Genomic DNA, 25,948 nt, shown 5'->3' on the forward strand with positions numbered 1-25,948 from the left:
GAGAGAGCTGACCCCAGGGTCATAAGATCGGGAGAACTAACTATCCCTGCCCCTCAGCAGCTGCAGCACTCAGCAGAGTGGGACCTGCACCTTGCCTGGGAAGCACAGTAGTGCTGGCCCTGATCAAGGGGGAGCTGCTGTGAGGTGTTGTGGGTCCAGGGGTAATGCCCTCCCCACCCTCACCCTCCACCACCTGCAGCAGTCAAGAGAGCAGACCCCGGGGTCATAAGAGAGGGTGAGTTGTCCCTTCCCTGTATTGGCTGGTGTACAACTCCTGGAAAAAATAGTACAGCTGGTCCTGATGGGGCACAGGTGAGCCAACCCTGAGTGTGTAAGAGCAGGAGAGCTGTCCCAGCCCCTCCCAAGCTGCAGCCCTTGGGAGAGTTGCCACAAATCTTGCCTGGGCAGCACAATGGAGCTGGCTCTGGATGCCTGGGTGCTGGTGAACCAGCACTGAAGGCATAATAAGAGCAGGAGGGCTGGCCCTGCCTCTGGCTGATAGCAACACTGGACAGCCTAGCCAGAGCAGTACTAACCCTGGTGGCGAGAATAAGGGAGAGCAGGCAGGTTGACAAGCTCAGCTACCACTGACGCCCAGATCCAGGATTCTGAATTGACCCCACCCCAAAATTTATATCATCTGCAAATGATTGGGACATGTGAAAGGGCCAGTCCTGCAGTTCCAAAGCTGCAGGATATCCATGACACAGGGCGACAACGGGATAAGTGGGAAAAGTCACAATGAAGATCCAATATTGATAGTGTCATAGAAGCCAGAGATCTTGAATGAGACCACAGCAGTGAACATCTGCAAGTAAGATGTGTGGACACACTGTGACATGCTACAGCTCCCACGATGAGATATTTTCAGTGCTTTGGTTGTTTACAGTGGTAAGGACAAAGGGTGGATATGAGCGGACAGGGAGATGCACGGGACTGGGGTGTATGATGAAACTCACAAAGAAACCAAATAAAATGCAACTTCCATGAAGCGTCACCCATGCCAGGATGGTCTTTCAGAAGGCCCAGCTGCCTTTGAATCACCCATGCTCCTAAAAATAACCCTATCCAAGTCACTGTTCTATTGCTGTGAAGAAATGCGACAAAGACAATTCTTATAAAAGTATTTAATTGGGGACTGACTGCCTTACAGTTTCAGAGGTTACTCCATTATCAGCATGTCAAGAAGCATAGCCGCGCTCAGGTGGGCATGGTGTTGAAGAATTAGCTCAGAATTATACACCCTGATCCACAGGCAGAGTGAATCTCAAACCCCACTCACCAATGACACACTTCCTTCAACAAGGTCACAACTTCTAATCCTCAAATAGTGCCACTCCATGGCGACTAAGCATTCAAGTATATGTGCCTATGGGGGCTTATTATTCAAACCACCAGAAATCTCCACCTCCCATTCCTGTAAGTAACCCCAGAGAGTTCAGTGGTCCACCAGGCTCTATTGGGATGGAATCATTTTTTGATCTGTTATCAGTGCCCTTTCTGGGGAAAATACATGTTTATTCCAATTTGCCCCCAAAAAGCTAACACAACACAAACCATTAATACACATACACATACATTGAAGTATTAAAAACATTAAAAGTATATGTAGAAGTCAATGGCTCTGTGCACACATAAGATCTAAGAACATATGGAAGCATTTACCATATTCCATACATGTAATTTGTCTTCAGTGTGAATCACATTTAGCAAAGGTAGTGGGATGGATAATACATATATATGTGTGTGTGTGTGTGTATAATATATGTGTATTTCTTTTCATAGTTATTCTGAACTATGAGATCAAAGATGAACATTAAATTACTTAGCAGACATATAACACATATCACATATCAATAGTGCTTTGCCCTATTGCAATTGTTCACATACTTAGCAAAACCTGAGGAAATAATGGGGTTTCCATGTTACATTGTATGGTCTACTTGCCAGATTCTGAATAGACTCCAATTACTTTTCCAAGTTTATCATTTTCATGGGGCATCTTGAGTGTGAGGCCTTCATGTATTTTTAAGATTTATTTTAAATTATGTGTACGTCTGTGTATGAGGCATGTGCATATGAATGCAATCAGATCTCCCCAGAGCCGGAGTCACAGATAGTTATGAGCGGCCCAATATGGGCACTGGGAACCACACTCAGGAAGAGCAGTGCATCTGCCTGGTAAGCCACTTCTAGGAAAACAGACTGAGCTTGATAACATGGATGCAAAAATGTACACACTTCTTAATGAACCTTCCTCATTCTTTACATGAGTTTCACTCTGTGATTATTTATGTTGCACATGATCAGAATAATAAGTGAAGCCTTTCTCATATTCTTTCCATCTAGAGGTCATATCAACTCAAGTATGGACAGTGGAAGCTTTCTCAATTGCTTACAACCATAGGGTTTCTCTACAGTATGTGTGGTGGTGGTGGTGGTGTTTTTTGTTTCTTTGGTTTGGTTTGGTTTGGTTTTGGTTTTTAAGCGTTTAGTACTCAGGAAAGATTTTCCCATAGTTCTTACATACAAAAAAAAAGGTAGCTCTCCAGGGTACACTCTCATGTGACTACAAAAGTTGGAAGAATGCCTAGTGCCTTGCCACACCCTGTACACTCAACAGGCTCTGTTCCAGAGTGAGTTCTCAATGAACATAAAGAAATGAGAAAACAAATGCCTTCCCACACTGGTCACGTTCAAAGGGTTTCTCGGTTTCTCTCCTGTGTGGCTTCGTAAGTGTTAAAGATGTGAGGAAGGAGTTGAAGGCATTCTGACATTCTCTGCATTCGTATGGCTTTTCCCCAGTGTGAGTCCGTACATGTGTAGTAAAGCCAGGATGGCCACTAAAGGCTTTACCACAGTCCTTACACTGATATAATTTTAATCCAGTATGAATTCAGAAGTACAACGTAAGGCATGCAGAATTTCTAAAGGATTAAACACTCAAAAGGCTTCTCGGGGCTGGAGAGATGGCTCAGAGGTTAAGAGCACTGACTGCTCTTCCAGAGGTCCTGAGTTTAATTCCCAGCAACTACATGGTGGCTCACAACCATCTGTAATGTGATCTGATGGCCTCTTCTGGCAGAGCAATGTATACATAATAAATAAATAAATCTTTTTTTTTAATTCTTTACTTTAAAAAAAGGGCTTCTCATCAGTATCAGTTTTCATATGTTCAGTGAGTTAAGAAAAGCTAGCGAATACTCTCCCACATTATTAACACGGTTAGGGCTTCTCCCGAGTGTACATTCTTATGTGTCTGTTAAGGCATGAGCACCCACTAAAGGCTTTCCCACAATCCTTACATACAAAGGGTTTCTCTCCAGTGTGAGTTTTCATGTGTCTACAAAGGTAGGAGGAACGCGTAAATGCTTTACTACACATTGCACACTCAAATGGCTTCTCTCCGGTGTGAGTTCTCAAATGAGCAGTAAGATATGAGGAAGATGCAAAGGCCTTCCCACACTGACAGCATTCAAAGGGCTTCTCTCCTGTATGACTTCTTATGTGTTCAACAAGGCCTGAGGATGTACTGAAGGCTTTCCCACACTCCTTACACTCATAGGGCTTCTCCCCAGTATGAGTCAATACGTGTGTAGTAAAGCTAGTCCGTCCGCTGAAGGCTTTCCCACAGTCCTTACATTGATACGGTTTTACTCCAGTGTGAATTTGGAAGTGCTTCTTAAGGCATGAGGAACTCCTAAATGATTTTGCACACACCTGACATTCAAAGGGTTTCTCACCAGTGTGAATCTTCATATGTTCAGTCAGTTGATAAAAGCTAGTGAAGGCCTTCTCACATTCCTTACAATCATAAGGCTTCTCCCCAGTGTGTGTTCGTGAATGTTTATTAAGGCATGAGCGCACAGCGAAGGCTTTCCCACACTCCTTACACTTATAGGGCTTCTCTCCAGTGTGAGTCCGCATGTGAATTCGAAGGTAGGAGGAACGCGTAAACGCTTTCCCACACACCGTACACCCAAAGGGCTTCTCTCCAGTGTGAGTTCTCAAATGTGCAGTAAGGTAGGACGAAGAAGCAAAAGCCTTTCCACACTGGTTACATTTGAAAGGTTTTTCTCCTGTGTGACTTCTCATATGCTCAATAAGTCCTGAGCATTTACCAAACACTTTCCGGCACTCTGTGCACTCATAAGACTTCTGCTGTTTGCGACTCTGTACATGTGTAGTAAAGCCAGAATGAACAGTGAAGGCTTTTCCACATTCCTTACCTTCATAGTGTTTCTCTAAAGCAGAATAATTTGTGGATTGAGTAAAGGCTTTCTTACTTTGCTCCAATTCATAGAAATTTTCTTTACTCTGGGCTCTGCTATGTGCCTGAAGTTGCAACTGACTAACAAAGGCTTTCCCACAATCACTCCTTTCAAAGGAATTCTCTGGAATGCATGTCCTCTGGTATGGAATGCTTGACATCACGGCAAAGGCTTCTTTACATTGAGTCAACACTGAAAGTTTCTCTTCAGAAGAGGCTTTCTTGGCTGAAGGAAGTAAGTCTTTTCTACACCAATTATATTCAGAAACCTTCTCTGTGTTTTGAATATTCCTGTGTGTGTGAAGGCACTGATGTCTACTGAAGAATTCTCCAACCTTCTTAGAGTCATAGAGCTCCCCTCCATGGTGGATTCCTGCCTGTTGGTACAGAGATGAATGAGTGGTAAAGAACTCTTGAGGCTTACGCAGGGCGTTCTTGAGGTAACTATGAAGCAGAAAGTTCCAATGCTAGAAAACTAGTTCAGAAAAATATGTCCCTGTGTGCAAGGCTACTTCTCTTAAACATCTTTGTTCATGAATAGAATTATCACAGAATTTCAAATAATCTCTGACTTAGACAACTAAGAAATACCTTTATTAATCTTCTCCGCTGTATCTCATTTGATATATCTGACCAAAAACTATCCAGCTGAAGTTCTGTCTCTTTTGTCTCAAAGTCCATTTTCCACTCTGAAACAAAACATTGAAAACTATATATACAAATATTTAGACAACAAAATGGGATGTTAAGTATTTGTTCTGATATTACATGCTAAGTTAATAAAGCAAAGATAGAATCAAACAGATTGATTATATAATTGAACTTAATTATATAACTCTATAATTTGGCAGTCATAAGAATCTGGGAACAAAATAAAATTAACACTTATTTACTGTAAATAAAAACTTTAAGTGTATTTATTATGTATGTGTGGACATGCATTCATGGCATGGTACAAGTATAGAGGTTAGAAAAAAAAAACTAGAGTTGATTCTCTCCTTCTACGCTGTGAGTTACAGGAATCAAATGCAAATCAATAGGCTTGAAAGAAAGCATCTCTATCCACTAAGCCAGCTCAGGAGCCTCAAGACATTTTTTTTGTATGTAAAAACTACATGGTATGGTAAACAAAAATAATATAATTTGGAGAAGAAAGAAGCATGCAGCTGCAAAAACACAATCATGAACTTGGTGTAAAAGAGCAGATCACTGCTGAAATCATAAGAAAGTCTGGATAAGGGCCGGAGAAATGAGTCAGTGGTTAGTTAGGAGGACTAGTTGCTATTTCAGAAGACTGTAAGTTTAAATTCCCACATCCACACAATGGCTCACAACTGTCTGCAACTTCAGTTCCAAGGGATCTGATGCCCTCTCTTCTTGCCTCTGTAGGAACCAACCACATAAACTGTATACAGACTGACATGCAGGCAAAACACCTATACACATAAACATTTTAAATATTTTTTTTAACTTTAAAGAAAGTAAATCTGAATAGACCAAATAATACTGCAAGAGATGCTGAAAATATCTCAAAATCTACAGTCCAAGGGCTTCGGTGTTCAGGTTAAAGTTGGTCTTTTTGTTTTAACATGTATTTATTTTCTATGCATTTGTGTGTGCATCTGTACACACATATAGGCCTGCATGATGTGGGCTGAGGGGATCCAACTCAGGCAGTCAGGTTTGGCACCAAGTTTCTTTCTCTCCTGAGTCATTTCATTGGCCCTCATGTCAGTCTTTTTAAAAATATATTCATGGGTGCCATTGAGAATGGATTTGATCAAAATAAAATGTACTCAATATAGGGAAAAAAAAAACTTTCCTATGACTGGAGAGATGGCTTAGCAATTAAGAGCATAAAACCTGGGTCCAATGCCCAGCACCCACATGAGAGCTCAAAGCTTTCAGTAACTCCAGTCCCAGGTTCCATCAACATAGCATGGCACAGCATACACATGGTGCACAAATACATATGTGGACAAAACACTCATAGATAGAAAATAAAAATAAAATAAAAACTTTTTTCAAAAAAGCTTCCTCATACTTCAAAACATGCTGAACTTTTCAATAAGAAATGATTTTAACCCATGCTCACCTTGGAGGATGCCTTCTTCCATTATAGTCAACAAATTTATGCCCTGCAACCAAGAAATCAGGCTGGGTTTGACAGGCTGAACTCCTATACACAGAAAAGATATATCAATGGCAGAGGCTCACAGAAGAGATTAAAAAAAAAAAAAAAAACTTGCCATGAAAGAGAAATTACATTTCTAATAAAACATAAGAATTACCTCTTTTTTTGAGATAGGGTCTCAGGTAGTTCAGGCTGGCCTTGAACTCACTAAGTAGCCAAGGATGCCCCTGAATATCTGATCCCTGCCTCTTTCACTCGAGAACTGAAATTATAGGCATGCAACACTATGCTTAGTTTTATGCAGTACTGGGGACTGAATCCAGGGCTCTGCATATGTTAGGCAATCATTCTATAAATATTGCTATATTCCCAGCCCCTATAACCTTTTTTTATAACAATTTACTTCATGTGTGTTAATGTTTGCCTGCATGTATGTATATGTGTAGCATATGTATGCAGATGCCGAGGAGACCAGAAGAAGGTGTCAGATGCTCTGAAGTTGGAGTTACAGACAGTTGGAAGTGGCCATGCTTGGAACTGAAGCTGAGTCCCCTGCAAGAGCAGCAAGTGCCCTTAACCACTGAGCCATCTCTCCAGCTTCTAGAATTAGCTTTAAATAGTTCAAAATAAAAATATCTTTGACTCTTAGTATTATACTCAGGCCTAAACATGGATTAGGACCAGGCAGTGGTGGTATAAACCTTTATAAGATAATATAAATATGTAATATTATAATATAATGTTGTATTGTATTACATTATTTTTAAAACCTGTATTAGCCAGGTGGTAGTGGTGCACACCTTTATCCCAACACTCAGGAGGCAGAGGCAGGCAGATCTCTCAGTTCAAGACCAGCCTGGTCTACAGAGTAGATTGTAGGACTGGCAGGACGACACAGAGAAACACTGTCTCAAAAAAACAAAAACCATAGATGTAAACACCACTTAAATTTTTTCTTCAAATTGGATAATACAGAAATGGAGACCCATCTTCAATCTCATGGGAAACAACTATACCAAGAGTTGTTTTTCTGTTTGTTTTGATGGTGTTGACACGGGGTCTTGATACGCAGCCCTGGCTGACCTTGTACTTGCTATATAGCTCAGGCTAGCCTTGAGCTTGTGGCAAACCTGCTGTATGCTGGGATTATAAGTGTGCAACGTCGCGCTCAGCTAGTCGTTGTCTTTAGAGTGAAACATGCAAATGTGAGTATTGTAGACAGAGGTGACAGGAACACATATGGAGACTTTTACGTTCAGTATGTCAAAGATAGAGTATAAGGTTGTGCATTTCTAAGGAACTGAGAGGGATGCTACTAATCCTCAAGCCACGTTTATTGACAACTGCAAATAACATTAAAATGTGCTAGGACAATGTCTCCATTGTTTCCCATTATGTTCAGAGTTAACACCAACAACCTTGAAAAATAAGTATTTTTCTTCCTTTACAGGCTGCAGGATATAATGGCAGTCTTACCCACTGTGGTCAGGTTCTGGTAGTTCTCCAGCATCACGTCTCTGTAGAGGTTTCTCTGATATGCATCCAGTAAGTTCCACTCTTCTTTGGCAAAGTACACAGCCACATCCTCAAAGGTCACCGAGTCCTAAACCATCATATGCATGCCAGTTTGAGCAAAGAGATATCACCTATGTTCACTGGAGAATACACTCATTCTGAGGACCTCATATAATTGATCATAAGCCTTTTGGGACCTCTTACTCATGAAGTTCTACTTCTATAACTTACAAAGGGAGTTCGTCTCACCCTATTTCTCTATACTATAGATACTCATGAGCACAGTACAAAGACTTGATAAATACAGAGGCAAGAGCTGGCTTATCAGTTAAGAGTACTTGTTCTTGCAAAGTACTTGGGTTTGGTTCCCCAAAAACCCACAAAGTGGCTCTCCAGTTCTAGAGAATGCATCCTGACTTCTGTAGGCACTAGGCATGTATATAATATAAATACATACATGTAGGCAAAACACTTATACACATAAAATTAAAATCTAGAGCCAGGCACAGTGGCACACTCCTGTAATCCCAGCACTCAGAGAGGCAAGTGGATCTCTGTGAGTTCTAGGCCAACCTAGTCTACAAAGAGAGTCTAGGCCACCCAAGGCTACACAGAAAAACCCTGTTTCAAAAAACAAACAAAAAAATTAAAATCTAAAAATAAAAAAAAAAATGTTAATGTCCTGGATTCTGTAAGAAAGCAGGCTGAGCAAGCCACGAGGAACAAGGCAATAAGCAGCACTCCTCCATGGCTTCAGCATCAGCTCCTGCCTCCAGGTTCCTGCCCTGACCTCCTTTGATGATAAACAGTGATATGGAAGTGTAAGCTAAATAAACCCTTTCCTCCCCCCCCCAAAAAAAAGGTAATGATGTATAAACACATTCTTGGAACAAGACACCTGCATCTTCCTCATCATCTGCTATAACACTTAGAAAAATAAATTAGGCTATCAGTACCAGGGAAGTTAAGAATAGCATGTTTACTAAAATACTAAGGTAATTTAGAGAGTAATCTTTCGCCGATGTGAGACACACACCTTCACAGGAAAATTCAACTAAGTACTGACTTTTTTTTTTTTTTTTTTTTTTACAGATACAGTATTCTGCCAGCATGTACATCTTCAGACCAGAAGAGGGCACCAGGTCTCACTATAGATGATTGTGAGCCACCATGTGGTTGCTGGGAATTGAACTCAGGACCTTTAGAAGAGCAGCCAGTGCTCTTAACCTCTGAGCCATCTCTCCAGCCCCTAAGTACTGACTTTTGACATGCTCTTTGTTGTCATTGTTCTGATAACTTTTGGGAACAGTTCTACTTAAAAGGAAATGTCTTCTCGGTTGATCCAATTATCATATCTTTTAGAAAGATACTAAAAAATAATGCAGCTATCTTTAGATAACCTCTATATGGATACCTCTTCAGAGACATCACTCCATGTTATATGAATTTTATTTCAAGTAACTTTCTATGTCTCAATTTTCTATAATGGAGTTCTTAGTTTTCTGTGAATATACAAAATAAAAAACTATCCTAGTGAGTCAATCTTTAATCCAAGCACTTAGGAAGCAGAGGCAGAGTTTTATGAACTCAAGGCCAATCTTGTGTATGTAGCGAGTTCTAGGCTTAGTAAAGCTACATAGTGAAACCCTGTATTATAAGCAAAAAGAAATGCATTCAAAAAGAAAGGACATTAGGTGCTGGCAAGGAGCTCAACGGCAACACACAGAAAGAAAGAGGTCCTTTGTTAACTTACCATTTGTATCTCACAGGAAATATGTCCTCTTAGTAAATCCTGATGATATATTAAATCTTTGGGGCTTTTTTTTTTTTAAAGCATTTTCCTGTTCTGAAACTAACAAACAAAAAACAAATTTCAGCTTGAGGACAGAAGAAGTAAAGAAATTAAAAATTAGGGGGAGGCAAAAACTGTAGTCCTATTTGCTGTTGTTTTCAAAATAGGTGCAAACCCAGTGAGGGCAATGATAGGGCAGAGGTCCTGGCCTCGAAGACTGATGCCCAAAGACCGGACACCCAAGACCACACTGTAGAACGAGACCAGACTTCTGAACGTTATCTTCTACATGCCTGTATACTGTGGCATACACACACAGTCTGAACGTTATCTTCTACATGCCCGTATACTGTGGTACACACACACTTACACACACACACTCACACACACACTCATTGTGCCTCCAACTACACTGAACTTATCAATGACCAGTTCTGCCCCCTCATTCTGTTCTTTCTGTTATTTTCTTTTATTACATTTAGCAGTGGAAATGGAATTCAAGTTGTTTGGATAAGCAGCAAGTACCCTTACCCACTAACCCATCACACTATCCGTGTAATTGTTTTATTCCCAAGATATCAGACTGGATTAAACTTTAAAATTTGATAAAGAAAATGTAAGCCTAATAACAGTGTTGCTAGCATTAGATTACTTGGTGATTTTTAAGAGCCAGGCATTGTTGGGGTTTGGTCTGGCTGCTGCCCAAATGAGCAGACTCACATACCCCAAAATGTTTGTAAACTTGCCTAAAACCTTATTCCTGTTTGACCAACAAAAAGCCAACACATCCAGTCAGGGTAAATAGGATAAGCAAGGCTAAGATTCCTGGGCTTTTAGGGCAGAGAGATTCTTGGGAAAGGAAGCAGTCAGGGACCAAAAGAGGATCCGGGGTAGGAGAGAACAGGAGAGAGGAAGAGGAGGAGGAGGAGGAGAAAGAGATGGCCATGGGCAGCATGGATGGAGGACTAGGCCCAGATGAAGAACATTAGCAAGTATTTGGGAATATGGATGGGATATAGCTCAATAGAAATTATTAGAAGCGGATGGCGTGGGATCGGAGCAGAGTATGGGATACCTGCCCCAATAAGGGAGGTAGTTTAGGGGATTAGTATCTGCCCTGCCCCAGGTGAATCAAGACTATTTTCAAATATAACAGGTGTCTGTGTTTTCTGCTAGTGGGTTAGAAATACCACCGTAATAATAATTAGCCTAATATAAACATTTATTAGGCCATACTTCTAAATTAACCACAACAGGGCATGGTGGCTCACACTTGTAATTCAAGCACATGGGAGGTAAAAGCAAGAAAACTGCAACTTTTATGCCGATTAGCCAAACAGCATGGACTTACTCAATATCTGACTCAAATTACAATTATATCAGGGCCTCACTAAATTTAAACATTGTATCCCCAGGAATCTTAAAGAAATATAAAAAAAGGTATGCCTCACTTTAGTTGCAGTACTGTTTACACAGAATCCGTTTTCCTAACATACTAGGCACCAAACTCTAATATAAAAAAATAAGTGAATAGACTTCAGAGGCTCAGCTGGTGAAGTGCTTGATGCTCAAGAGTGAGGACTCTAATTACCCAGAACGCATGTAAAAGCTGTTTGAGTGAAAATGGCCTCCATAGGCCCATGGGGAGTGGCACTATTAGGAGGTGTGGCATTGTTGGAATAGGTGTGGCCTTGCTAAAAGAAGTGTGTCGCCAGAGCTTTAAGGTCTCTAAAGCTCAAGCCAGGTTTAATGTCCTCTCTCTTCCTGCTGCCTGCTAGTCGCAATGTAGGCTGGGCCTTAGCTGGGGGTGAGGCATTCACTGGGGCAGTCTTGGTCAGCATACATCATCCCAGTGGAGTCCTTTGTCATTGTACCCGTATCTTAGAGACCTTGCAGGGGTGGTCACTGTTAGGATTTGGGAGTCTCTGTCTGTCACAGTAGGTTTAAACATCTTAAATGCCATATTCAGTAGGTCTCTGGCAGCTTTGAGAGCTAGTATCTACCAAGCATATCTGAGTTAAACAATCTTTGTTTTTAGTTATTTGCTTTAAACTATATCTTGCAAACAAAAAAAACAGGAGGCTAAATGAAGCTTAATCTTGTAATTAATTACATCAGTTCTTAGCATGACTTCAAATATATTTCTGAACACATTAAAGGATTTGATCATTTATAAGGTTACTGACTACCAACTTGTATTTCTTAGCTATCCTTGGAGTTCACAATAATCTAGTAGCTTTCATAGACTAGGATGGTATGTTTTGTCCCATTTAGGTTTAGATTCAAAATAACAATTTTAAATTGGAGCCTTCTCCGCATCCAAACAAAAGCTTCTGGCCCATAAGCATAAAAATATCTATATGTTGCCGTTAATTTTCCAGTATGGCCTAATAATGTTTAATATTATACTTATTATCACGACTGTATTTTCTAACCCGCTAGCAATCAATCAAGACACAGACACCTGTTATATTTTAAAATAGCCTTAGTTAACCTGGGGCAGGGCAGACATTAATCTCCTAAACTACTTCCCATAGTGGGACAGTGAGGTATCCCACACCTGTCCCAATCCCATGCCATCTGTTTCTAATAATTTCTATCAATTACCTATCAATTATCTATCAATTATCTAATAATTTCTATCAATAATTACCTCCCATCCATAATCCCAAATGCTTGCTAAAGTTCTTCATCTGGGCCAAATCTCCATCCACACAGGCCATGTGCTTCTCCTCCACCTAACCCATGATGGCACAACCTTCTTCTTCTCTCCTCCTCTCTGGTCTCTCTTCTTCCCAAGATTCTCTCTGTCTCCCCAAGCCCAGGAACCTTAGCCACGCCTATCCCATCTGCCCTGCCCAGGTGTGATGGCCTCTTATTGGTCAGATAGGTTAGGCTCTAGCCAAGGTACTGGTGGGTCACAGAGACAGCAAGCAGTCATTAGCATCAAAATACATCAGACCAACCTCCAACATCTATAGCTTAATAATATTAACAAAAACGAGGGTAAATATTTTAAGCCAATGATTTTTAACTTTTTTTAATGTTGTAAACCTCCAATTTAAAAAAAAAAAAAACGTTTAAAATCTCTCAATTTGTGTTGTTGTAATATGAAAATAAAGTACCTTTTTAAAGAATAAAGACATAGATCATAACTGTAATTTTCAGAAGGCAGAACCAAGTTGTAACAATACAAACAATTTAATGTCTCTAAAATTAATACCAAGTAGGTCAGTACTGTGTTACAAGGTTTGGCTATCAGGGCCACCAAGAAAGGTATGTTGCAGCTTTAATACCTCATTAATGAAGCATTGCTTTAAATCCTATCTTTTACAAAATTGGTTTTAAAGATAGGATAGAAATTATACAAATCATGTGGCAGCCCTTAGTTAAGATGACAATGAAGCCATATCTTCTTTTTCTTCCAACTCATAAAGAGATGGCTGCCAATCATGTGGCTGCCCTTAATCAAGATAGTGGTGAAGCCATGGTTCCACCTTCTTTATCCTGTAGTCAAGATGGCGGCCAGCAATGTGTTGTTTATATCCCAGAATGGAATCATGCCACATGGTTTAAGATTACTTAAGTATAAATACATGCCTGGACCTGAAAAAAGTCATAACGCAGCCAACAATAAAGTAGAACAGCATATTTAAATAACATCTGAATCTCTATTATACTAAACTCAGGGCCAGAAAGCCCAGAGGTGAACACTGAGCCCAGGCAGCTGGCAGCAGGAAAAGAGAAACAACATTTATTCACAAATTGAAGACAAGAAACAGCCATGCAGTGGTCACATACATTCACACACATAAAGCAGACAACCAAACTGAGCCATGTTCATCCATACGTTGGAGTGGAGATATACGTGGGGTGGATCTCAGAGCAGCAGCTGTAGTTGTGTTTTGGCAAACGGGGGGTGGGGGGGGTGGGGGCGGGCGGCGTGGGCAAGAATAAGGTTCTTTAAAAAAAAAAACAGGGGAGTTCAGATCAATTGGTTATACACTGTCAGGAATTTTCATGATAGGCTAGGCTAGGTTGCAGGGGCAAAATCAATGCCATATCCTATATGTAATTTATATTCTGCATTTAATACCATGTTCTGTATGAGAACTTGTCCTCCAGGGGAGTTCACTTCCACACACTGCCATAAACTAGACCTGCTAGCAGTTTCCAGAAACTCCACTGGAGCGATTAGCTGAGATAAAACCTCCCTAGGGACTCAGTCTCCACCCAACCTGCCTAAGGAACTGTGAAGTTTCCACAACCTCATCTTCCCCCTCCCCTCCAGGAACTGTGACCAAAATCTGCCCAGCCTAAGAATATAAAAACCCTACGATTCGTCTGTTCGTGGTCGCCTCACTCCTGTGTGCAGGTGGACCCCAGTGCGCTGGAACAATAAACCTCTTGCTTTTGCATCGACCAGGTCTCTGTCTCTCTCATTTGGTGCTTCCCGGCATAGACTCTCCCGATGAGAGTCTTACAAGGCCACAGAACAAAGAAAAAAGTAGGTGTTTTCAGGCACAAGGTCTGAGATAGTCCCAATTTAGATAAATTTCCCAGCAGGTACCCCCTGGGTATCTGTAAATTGGTGGTGCCCATTTTCCCAGCTTTTGCCAGACATGCAGCGTCCTGCCTGGAGTCATACAGCGTGTGGTAGGGGAAGGGCTACCTTGGAAAGGACATCTCCAAATTCCTAAAGCTCCCAGTGGGAACAAAGACTGTCTTTGTTCCAGAACGGAGGGCTTGCCCTGGCCTGCCAACTTGGCAGGGTATCCTAGAGGTCATTAGACATGGAAGAAGCACCTGGTGCTTCAGGGCTGCTGGAACATGGTTACTCACCAAGTCCAAAATCAATAGCATCAAGCAGAGCAAAGGAAGGGGATAAAAGTGGCGGGGCTGGAGGACCTACTCCGCGCTGGGTTTCAGCACCAGATAAAAAGGGCAATGGGTAGCATACGCCAGCCTTCCTCTGTAGTGGGTAGGGCCTGAGGGATGCTGCAAGAACCTGGAGGCTGGGTCAGCTTTGTTATCTTAACTAGGCACCTCAGCAGCAGTCTGAGACCCAACACCTGCCATGACCATAAGGGACTAAACCTTTATAAGAGTTGCTGTGGCCATGGCCTCTCCTCACAATAGTAAAATCTAAGTTTGTACTGGGTGAGTTATTGCTGTGACAGGCCGTAGGAATGTGGAATGTGGAACTGTAGATTAGAAAAGCAGTTGAATGCTTTAAGTGGGGCTTAATAGACCATATGAGCACTGAAGACAGTGGTGCCGAGTGATTTGAACCGAAGGGGCCTGGCTCAAGAGGTTTCCACAGGCAAGAATATTAGTAAGTGGCCTAGAGACCATGCTTATGATATTTTGTCCAAGAATATGGCTGCTTTCTGCCTTGCCCAAAAAATCTGCCTGAGACTAAATTGAAGAGTTACGGATTAACAGCTTTAGCAGAGATTTCCAGACAGCCTAATGTTGACTGTGCCCTGTGGTTATTACTGGCTAGTCCCATGCAGATCTATAATGAAAAGGAGCGAGCTGAGCAAGGAAAGATACAAAATGTGTTTTGTGAAAAGAGGGGGCACCAGGAAATGTAAACAGATTAATTAGAATAAAGGGAATAAAGGGAGTGGTAACCTCAGAGCAAGACCACACCCAGCTAAGTCTGCAACTTGTGAAAAGGAATTAAAGAAAAAGTTTAGGGCCAAGTGTGGTGGTTTTAAAGAAAATGGCCTCTTTAGGCTCATAGAGAGGGGCACTATTAGGAGGTGTGGCCCGGTTGGAGTGGGTGTGGCCTTGTTAGAGTAGGAGTGACCATGTTAGAGGAAGTGTGTCACCAGGGCTGGTGGGCTTTGAGGTCTCAGAAGCTCAAGCCAGGCCCAATGTCACTCACTCTTCCTGCTGCCTGCTGATCTAGATGTAGAACTCTCAGCTACCTTTCTAGCACCCTGACTGCCTGCATGCCGCCATGCTTCCTGCCATGGCCATAATAAACTAAAACTCTGAAACTGTAAACTAGCCCAAATTAAGTGCTTTCCTTTGTAAGAATTGCCGTGGTCATGGTGTCTCTATACAGCAACAGCACACTGGGACAGTGGATATGGCAGCCACTTGTAATCCCAATGGGTAGAAGCAACAGAGACAGAGACTAGAGCAAGCTGATTAGCTATAGCAGTGAGGCCATGCATAGCAGTACACGCTTTAAATCCCAGTGTTCTGGAGGCAGCAGCAGGCAGATCTCTGTGAGTTTGATGCCAGCATGGTCTACAAAGAAAGTTGCAGACCAGTCAGGGCTAAATAGGGAGACCCTGGAGTGGGACTACAGCAGATACATTAGAAAGGAAAAAAAATAGGAAGAAAAGAAGGTAGGAAGAAAGGGAGGGAGGAAACAAAGGCAACAGTTGCCATAGTTTGTAAAGGGCCAGCTGGTGGAGTCTTTGTGCTTGAACCAAGATTTCCATGTACCTGATGCCTCAGGAGCCACTGGAGTCCTTCTGTGGACTGGTAACGAAGGAGTCTCTGTTACATGAAAGAAAGAAAGAAAAAGAAAGAAAGAAAGGAAGGAAGAAAGAAAGAGGGTTTATTTTTCTGTGTTTTTGTTTTTTGTTTGTTTGTTTGGTTGGTTGGTTGGTTTTGGTTTTGAGTTTTTTTTTTTTTTTTTGCTAATACCTCTCCAGACTCTCTGAAAGAAAAAAAACAGGTCTTATTCCCAAAAAGGGATTTTACATCAAGGGTTTTCAGATGGATCTGTCTTTGACTTAAAGCACATGCCAGATACCACATTGCTGGTGACTAATGGCCTTCCAGGGTGTTATTTACATATACAGTAAGTTGCAGACAACAGCACAGTTAGAACCCTCCCCTGGCTCAGAACAGCAAGTCTTGTCCTGGGAGAATTAGTTTCAGGCTCTTTGGATTCAATAGAAGGAAGTCAGGGCAGCATGGCAGGCTCTCTGATGACTTGCCAGCACTCCAGGGGAGGGCTATCACCCTGACATTTAAGTAACCTTCTCACTTCCATCTGCTTACCATTCTGACCACGACCTGTCTTTTAAAACTGGAGAAGCACACAGATCTTTCTTTTCATATAGTACAGAAATGAAATAGTGAGTTCTCTTTTGGAGAAAGCAAAGATGAAAATTTCTCCTTTAAGTAGTTTGTGTAGCAAATAACTTGCTCCAAACTGTGACTTCAAGAGAAGCATCCAATGACGTAGACTCAGAGACAAGAGACAAGCAGCAGGAGACAAAGACTAAACTACAGAGATGAGAGCCAGACAAAAAACTAAAACTTAACCAGGCAGAGCGACACAGGCTTGCATGTCCTTCCAGCACTGGAGGTGGACACAGGAGGATCAGCAGTTTGAGGCCAGCCTCAAACAGCAAGACCCCCATTTCAAAAAAAAAATTAAAGGGAGGCAGGGCATCAAGATGGCTCAGCAAGTAAAGACACTTGCTGCCAAGTCTGATCGTCTAATTCTCTAGAGACCACAGGATAAAGAGAAAGAGAACTGTGCATGGCCCCTGCAAATTGTCCTCTGACTTCCACATGTGCACCATGGCACATGCACACACATAAAGTAATAAAGAGATATTTAAAAATGAAAACTGAAATGTTGTTCTCCTTGGAGTATTGTCTTTGTTCCATTTTATATAAAGATGTAGCCCTTCTTGGTTTTGCCATTTTCATTGTAAGCTAGCAACATCCTCAGCGTAATCTTTAATCGCCAGGCTTGTAAAAGTCCTGCGGCAACAGAATACATTTTGCAAGAAACATGACTGATTCATGAGGCCAGACCTTGTCACTACTGGCCTACTGTTCACCATCTGGACAACACAGCACCGGCACACTGTGAAGCTTTACTGGAAACAGAGGATCTCACAGACCCTGAGTCTGACCCTCCATACCCCACTGCCCACTATACTCTGGGACACAGAATCAACAGCTAAATTTGGTAAGAAACTGAGAGAATGGAACTCAAACTTGGGTCCTTTGATATATTCCACCTCAAGTTAGGCAGGAGTTTGTCTGCCCTCAGTCCCTTGACATTTTCCAGCTACTGAAGACAACTTCTACCCTTGAAATTTAACTTCTTAGAATGTCTCTTGTCCCTTAAGACTAACTGCGTGAATAATGGGAATGTGTAGACTGTGGTACTGCTGGGCACCATGGGAAATGGAGCCCAATGGCCTTCTGTTCTTCCCACTCATTAACAAGGACATCCACAGTAAAGGACAGAACGCAGAACACAAAAGACGCGGCCAGTTGTCAAGCCGGCATCATCGGGCTGATGTCGGCAGATTGTCTCAATTTTTGATTTATGAGTTACTGGACAATTACTTTAAAACTCTCTCCTTCAAAGCCTGTGTGGTGGTATATGTCTATAATCCCAACACTTGAGAGACAGGGGCAAGCAAATCACTGTATGTTTGAAGCTGAGCTAACTTATATAGTGAGTCAGGCCAAAAGTGATAGCTTGTCTTAAAACAATAAAATTAAACAAAATAAAAATATATACTCCTCAGGGGTGGGAGAGATGGGTCAGTGGTTAATTGTAACGGATCCAACTTCGGTTCCTCAGGCAGGTCACAGGTGCCTGTAACTGCTCTAGGAGACGTAAGGCTTTCCTCTGGGCTTCTCAAGCACCCACTCACACACATGGCCAACACACGACACAAAGGGAACAAAAAATTAAAGAACCTGTCCCCTTCAAGATAAATGCACATACACACTCTCTTGGAATTCTTCTTGACTGATAACAAAAATATCTATTTTTTAAAAATCACACATTTCTATTTATACAAAAGAAGGACTTGTCAGAACATTTCTTGTTACTGGTACACTCAAACTGAGCGTATTTATTAATGCAGTTAAAAGATTCTAATTTGTGGGGTGTGATGGCGCTCACCTTTAATCCCACCATTTGGGAGGCAGGCAGGTGGATCCCTGTAAGTTCAAGGCCAGCCTTGTCTACAAAGTGAGTCTAGGACAGCCAGGGATACACACAAAGAAACCCTGTCAAGAAAAAGAAAAAGAAGAAGAAGAAAAAAGACTCTAATTTCTTAATTTCCTATCTACGGAAAATTCAAACACAGTCTTGCTTTACTATTTTCTCCTGATTTCCATCATTTGAATACCATTTATTGCTTCTGTAAGTTACAAATTGAAGCATTTGTTCTCTGCAAAAACAATAACTGCTCTTAATAACCAAACCATCTCTTCAGCACCCTCCTACTTATATTTTTGGTGTCAGTTTAAACATACCTTTTTCTTGTGTTCACTACTTCCATTTAAAGGCAAAATAATACCGTCTCTACTTCTGCATCCTAATCAAATTGTAATAATTAACGTAACTCCTTAGTTACAGGGTTTAATAAACAAGAGCGTATACGTTGGGGTGGGGGGAGTGGAAAATAGCTCAGTGGTTAAAAGCACTTGGCCGCCCTTCTGAAGGACCTTAATTCAGTTCCTAGCACTCACATGGAAACTATAAGCATTTGTTAACTCCAGTTCCAGAGGATCCAATGCTCTCTTCTGGCCTCTTCTGGCCACCACAGGTATGTGGTGAAAAATATGTATGCAGAAAAAAAAAAAAAAAAACCTATATTCACAAGAAAACAATTTTTTTAAAGGGTGTATTTTGGGAAGAATGTGGAACCGTTCAGTTTTACTAGGGCTACTTATTAGCAACATTGTTGAGACAAGATTTTGTAGTGACGCCCAGGCTAGCCTCAAACTCCTGATCCTCTTGCCCCCGTGCTCCACCACCTCCAACAATAACGCATTTTTCTTACTTTAAGAGAAGTGCTGCAGGGGCTGCAGCTGACTCAGCGTGTGTACGCACTGCTCTTGCAGATGACCCAGGTTAGCTTTCACAACCGCCTTAATCCGAAAAGGTGCTCACTTCAACCGCATCAGCACTTCCGACCTTCCAACTCCTGAAGAGGACTTAAGACCAGAAACCAACGGCGCAAATTCTTTTCCCTTTGGAAGAAAATGGATCCCGTCGCGCTGGCCCGCTCAGCCTGAGCAAGCGCCGCCTTGGCCGAGACCCGCTTCAGCCCGGCCGCCTGCAGGTCACCGCCTCTGAGGCGCTAAGGAACTACAAGTCCCGGGCCGCTTCAGAGGAGACGGAAAGCAATGACAGCACTTCCGCTTCCGGCCTAGGCCTGCAGGACTGGTTATGGCTCTGACAGTTTGAAATCCTATCAAAGAAACTAGAATTTCCTCCCACGAAAGTGCAGTTGGCCCTCAATGGACTCACACCAGGGAAGAGAAGCAAAAACAGACCCACAAGGTTGAGATCACAAACAAAAATGGATATAAAGAGATGCAAATTTAAAAAGAAACATACACAGAAAGTAAGCAAATTATCCGAGAGCAAAACATAATGATCACCCCCTTTTTTGGGGGGGGGGACGACGGCTCCATTTATAGCAGGTGTCCGGGTCAGTTGTCCGGGTTATTTTTGAGAAGAGTTTTAAGAAGGCAGCTTACTCTGAGATAGTTAATCTTAAAATCTCACAGTGAGCTCGAGGCCAGCCAGAGCTAGGAAGAGCCTCTCTCAAAAAACAAATGAAGCAGCAAACAAAAGGCGGTGAGGGTGGGGAAAGCTCAGTGCCTGCTCTGAAAGAATGAAGGCCTGGGATCCCCAGCACCCACTAAAAAGGTAGGAACGGCTCGTTGTGGGGCTCATTCAGTCTTAGCGACTGTCACGAATCCATGGCCTCAGCAGTCTTTGGCAGTCTGCACAAACAGTACGCGGTTGCTATCAGCATAGGCTTTTGTTTCCTTGAATTCCACAGCTTGGTCAGGCCCCATCAGCCTGCCTCTGCCTCCCTCATTGCTGGTGCTAAATGAAAGTGTGTGCCGCCGCCACTTTTTTTTTTTCTAGTTTTTGTGTATGAGACGAAGATGAAATGGCTGCTCAAACCTTGTGTATCACATGCATGCCATACGAGGGCGTTAGGTCCTGTGCTGGAGTTACCAGGTTTTATTTTGATTTTTAAGAGATTTTGCTAGGGGCTGGAGAGATGACTCAGAGGTGGGACTGCAGAGTTCAGTTCCCAGCACCCGCATGGGGAGCTCCCAGCTGTCTGTGCCGCCACAAACCCACATGCCTGCAAAACACCAATGTATATTAAAAGATAAATTATTTTTTAAAAAGATTTAGCTGGGTGTGACAGTGACAACTTTAATCCCAGCATACAGCAGATTTCTCTGGGTTTGAGAGCAGCCTGTCTACATAGTGAGTTCCAGGCCAAACCATATCTCAACAAATAAAGTCTGTGTTTTTAAATCTTGTCTTGAGTTTCTTTTCTATTGCTGTAAAGAAACACCATGACCAAAACAACCTTTAAAGGAAAGCATTTAATTCTGGGCTTTGATTACAGTTTCAGAGGTTGGATATATAAAACCCTGGCAGCAGGGAGCATGGTGGCAGGTAGGCAGGCATGGCACTGGAGCAGTCGCTGAAAGTTTACGTATAAAGACAACCAAGAAGCATCAACACTGGGCCTGGCATGGGATACTGATACCTCAAGGCCCACCTCCAAGTGAGACACTTCCTCCAACAAGGCCGTAACTCCTAATCCTTACCGAAACGGCTCCACAAAATAGAGAACCAAGTACTCAAATATATGAGCCTATGGTGGACATTTCCAAACCACCACATTCCATTCCCTAGCCCCTAAAGTCTTGTAGCTGTCTCATCATGGAAAAATGCATTTAACCCAACTTCAAATGCCCCATAGACCTTACAGCTTCAAGGCTATCTCTCCTGTAAAATAAAAATTATTTCCAATATACAATGGCATAGAATATGCATTACCATTCCAAAAAGGAGGAATGGAGGCATAGTGGGGAAATACTAATCAAAGCAAAACTGAGACCTAGCAGGACGAGCTCCAATCCCATAGCTCTATGTCCTATAGCAAAGGACGTAGATGAATGGTTCTTTGGGTCTGCCAATCCTTGGAGCAGCTGACTGCAACACGCCCTTCTTGAGCTGGTTCTAGTCCATGTGCAGCTCTCCTCAACACATACTCTACAGCTCTGGCATCTCCAAAACCCTCAGGTCTCTAACACAATTCACGCTTCATTTACACGGCTTCACAAAATGGCCTCTTTGGGCCTCCATAAAAGAACTCCTGTGGTTTCTGTGGCTTTCCTTAACCAGAGAGAAAGATTCCACAACCCCTTCTCCTGCATCCTTCATGACTCTAAATCCAGAACCAGCTAGCTGATGCTGCGAAATTGTTTGGGCTGGGGAGCCTGGCCCACTCCTTGAAATATGTTCACATACGCTTCAAATTGTTGGTGCTTTCCTTTGTTGAATAACTTTCCTTTGCTTTAGAATATTCCTTAAGCATTTTCTATTTACAAGCATTACCAAAAATAATAATCAGTTCTCAAAACATAATGGCCAATAAATACATTTTAAAAAGTCTAAAATCCTTAACTATCAAGGAAATAAAACAACTGATATTCCACCTGCCCCCTTTCAGGTAGGGAGTGCTGGTGTGGGTGACATGCTGAGAATGGCTATCAGAAAAAGGCTGCCCACACAACTGAGAGCAGAACTGGGTGAGACTCAACTGTACCATTCCTGGGTATATACCAAAGGAAGCAAATCAGCATCTAAAACAAATGTCTGTACACCCACATTAACAGTTACACTACTCAAAGTAGCAAAGTTAAAAACTTAGCCTAGGTGGCCAGGCAGGGTGGTGCACGCCTTTAATCCCAGCACTCGGGAGGCAGAGGAGGGGGATCGCTGTGAGTTTGAACCCAGCCTGCTCTACAAAGTGAGTCCAGGGCAGCCAAGGCTACACAGAGAAACCCTGTCTCAAAAAACCAAAACCAACAAACCAAACAGCCTAGGTTTTCACTAATAAATGGATTGACAGCTTGGTGGTGGTGGCACACACCTTTAATCCCAGCACTCAGGAGTTAGAAGAGTTCAAGGCTAGCCTGGTCTACAGAGCAAGTTCCAGGACAGCCAGAGAAACCCTGTCTCAAAGAAATTTTTAAAAAATGGATGGAGAGTCAGCTCAGCAGATAAGACTGCTCTTCCAAAGGATCAGAGTTTTGTTCCTAGCACCACTGTTGGGTCGCTCATAACCTATTAATGACAACTCTAGGAGATTCAATATCCTCTTCTAGGCTCCTTGGGCACCCAAATACATGGAAAACACAGATACAATAATAAAATGAAAAATATGATAATCAGAATGGAGTTTTACTCAGTCATAAAGAAAAAAAAAAGACTAGGTAATTTGTAGGGAAAGTGATGGAACCAAAAAGCTTACTGAGTGAAATAAGCCAGATCTAGAATGACAAATAACTATTTTCTCTTGTGAACAAAATCAAAAACAAAAATTAAGACATGAAAGTAGAGAAGATGGGGGCTTTAGGGGAAGGAGATTAGAATAAAAAAAAAAAAGGTAAAGGTATGTATTTAAAAAGTATACTTTATACACATCTGAAAATGTCAGTGTAGCTCTGAAAATACTGTTCTTGCCTAACATGCATGAGGTTCCAGGTTCAATCCTCAACAGCATACACATACATTTAGAGACAGAACTAAAAGTTCAAGGTCGTCATTGACCACATAACAAGTTTGAGGACAGTCTGGAATATATAAGAGCCTATTTCACAAAGACAGACACAGACACCACAGACAGACAGACAGACAGACAGACAGACAGACAGACACACACACACACCAAACGTGAAAGAAACCTAGATACTTTACTGAAACATGCAAGTGGCCAGTAAGTATATAATAAGAGAAGCTGGAGAGATGGCTCAGTAATTAAGAGCACTTTACTGTTCTTGCAAAGGGCTCAAGTTTAACTGCAAGTTCTCAGGTTAATTAGCTCACATCCTGTAATTACATCTTCCACCTGACTACCTCACACACCTGTATGCACTTGCACATATGCACAAGCATGCACACACACACGTATTAAGTATAGTCATGTGGGTTTACTTGTCAAAACTCCTGACAGAAGCAATAGTTAAGAAAGGAAAAGTTAGCAAGGTGTGGTGGCAAACACCAGTAATCCCAGCACTTGGGAGGCAGAGGCAAGCGATCAATCTGAGTTCGAAGCCAGCCGGGTCTACAAAGTGAGTCCAGGACAACCACGGCTACACAGAGAAACCCTGTATGGGGAGAAAAGGATTTAATCCCAGTGCAGTGGTGCAGGCCTGTAATCTCAGCACTGAGGAGGCAGAGACAGGTTGCCTCCTGTGATTTCGAGGCCAGCCTGATCTACAAAGTAAGTTCAGGACAGCCAGGGCTACACAGAGAAACATGTCTCAAAAGAAAAAAAAAAAGACTAAAACCGTCTGAGGTCATGGACCATGGGTTCAGAGGGCAGGCAGGGCATGGTAGCCAGAGAGTGGCTATGTGGCAGCAGGAGCTTGTGGGGCACACTGTTCACATCTTGACGGATCACAAGTAGAGAAGTGGACCAAAACTGCTGGCGGGTACAACCTCAAAGACCAACCCCTACTCACAGCCTTCAAAAGCAAGCGCCACCAGGTAGGGGAGACCACGTGTCCAAGCACATAGGCTTGTAGGGGACATTTCACTTCCGAACCAAATTGGTGTCAAACAAAATTCAATCTGGCTTCAACTATACTATGCTATCTGCTCTTCCAGAGGACCTGGGTTTAATCCCCAGCAGCCACATGGAGGCTCTTAAGTGCCTAGTAACTCCAGTCTCAGAAAAACCCAATGTCCTCTTCTCATCTTTTTGAGCACCAGACACATAGCTGGCCACCCTCCCACCCCACCCCACCCCACCTCACCCGCCACACACACACACAACAAAACTGCATTATCTCACTCTTGGAATTTAGGGGCAAAAATGAAGTCACAAAAGTAAACCACAACAATGGCTGCCAATGATTAAGGTTTGGAGGAATAAGGAGATGACCATTTCAGAGTACAGACTTTCTGTTCTGTCATGCTTGTGACAACAGTGAACAATAGTCTACCGTCCACTGAAAACTAGCTAAGACATTAGGTGTTGGTAAAGTGACCTGTTTTAGGACACTCTCCACAGTGGAGTGGAGAGTGGGGACTGACTTTCTCACGTACTCTGGTGCCCCATATTTGACCATGTCCCCTGGATGGGGAGGGCTGGTGGCACTCAGAGGAAGGACAGCAGGCTACCAAGAAGAGACTTGATACCCTATGAGCATATACAGGGGGAGGAGATCCCCCTCAGTCACAGTCATAGGGGAAGGGAGTAGGGGAAAATGGGAGGGAGGGAGGAAGGGGAGGATACAAGGGATGGGATAACAATTGAGATGTAAAATGAATGAATGAATATTGAATGAATGAATAAGAGAAAAAGAAAAAAAAGTAGCCTGCTTTCGTTCCTGACAAAGACTCTGTGAAGCCTAAGATGGACTCTGCTAGTTATCCTCCCTGGCCCTGACACATCAGTCACCACTCTCTAAGGTACATACAAGCATCCATTTCCAGGATGCAATGATGCATTTTCTAATTTGCTAAGACATTAAGTGTTTTCATATCAAATGTAACTATGTAGCCCAGCAAGTTGGCTCAGCAGGTAGAGGGCCTTACCTCCAAGCCTAAACACCTAAGTTCAGTTCCCAGGACCCACTAGGTGGAAGGAGAAAGCCAATTCCTGAGTTGTCCTCTGATCTCCTCACACATATAGTATCTCATGTTGTGCACCCCCTCACCTCAAATAAATAAATGTAATATAAAAACAAAATAAAATGTTAGCATTTTATCTTTGAGGCAGAATTGTAAGATGGAGATGTCTGTACTACACAATGAGACCTTCTCTCAAAAACTAAATAAACTCTATTCTAAAAATTATTTTAAAAGTAAAGCTTGGTAAGTCTACTGTGAGATTTCTTATATTGTGCCCTGTGAAATTAAATACAAAGTATTCCCTGGCTCTTATGTAGAATGTTATATATAGAACTATTAGATCTATTTGATCTCAAGTCTAGTTCAAGCAGTTTCCTTAGGGGTTTTAAGACTCAATGCTGGAGCTGGAGACAGTGGTGAAGAGCACGGTCTGCTCTTGCAGAGTCCTAAGTTTGATTCCTGGCAACCACACGATGGCTCATAACCTTCTATACTGGGATCCGATGCCCTCTTCTAGCATGCAGGTGTGCATGCAGATAGAGCACTCCTAAGTAAAATCAACTTTTAAAAAAGAGTCAATGTTACTATTAATTAATCGTC

At 42.3% G+C, this 25,948-nt stretch overlaps 1 protein-coding gene across 6 annotated transcripts; it reads right to left on the reverse strand.

The window, feature by feature from the left end:
* Window positions 1-1,112: 1,112 nt before the first annotated feature.
* LOC311598209 (uncharacterized protein) lies at window positions 1,113-24,497 on the reverse strand. Of its 6 annotated transcripts, XM_084783208.1 has the most exons (7): window positions 19,506-24,497; window positions 18,620-18,726; window positions 9,673-9,771; window positions 7,881-8,007; window positions 6,366-6,449; window positions 4,862-4,959; window positions 1,113-4,647 (listed from the first exon to the last, which is right to left on the reverse strand). In XM_084783208.1, the coding sequence occupies exons 3-7, from the start codon at window positions 9,673-9,675 to the stop codon at window positions 3,226-3,228; spliced, it is 1,734 nt and encodes a 577-aa protein (XP_084639334.1). In that variant the 5' UTR covers window positions 9,676-9,771; window positions 18,620-18,726; window positions 19,506-24,497; the 3' UTR covers window positions 1,113-3,225. The 6 variants fall into 6 exon arrangements, with proteins under 6 accessions (XP_084639334.1, XP_084639333.1, XP_084639335.1 ...); XM_084783207.1 differs by lacking the exon at window positions 18,620-18,726; XM_084783209.1 differs by lacking the exons at window positions 6,366-6,449; window positions 18,620-18,726.
* Window positions 24,498-25,948: the final 1,451 nt, after the last annotated feature.

This window comes from Acomys minous (genome assembly GCF_964271855.1).
Source record: "Acomys minous genome assembly, chromosome: 5".
Classification (NCBI taxonomy): Eukaryota; Metazoa; Chordata; class Mammalia; order Rodentia; family Muridae; genus Acomys; species Acomys minous.

What these genes read in the sequence shown, in the direction of transcription:
- LOC311598209 (XM_084783207.1), bottom strand. An exon ending in GGAAGAAGGCATCCTCCAAG is followed by an intron (nt 4,960 to 6,365) that starts GTGAGCATGGGT and finishes GTTTTGTTTCAG; the next exon opens with AGTGGAAAATGGACTTTGAG. An exon ending in AGCGGAGAAGATTAATAAAG is followed by an intron (nt 4,648 to 4,861) that starts GTATTTCTTAGT and finishes CTGTACCAACAG; the next exon opens with GCAGGAATCCACCATGGAGG.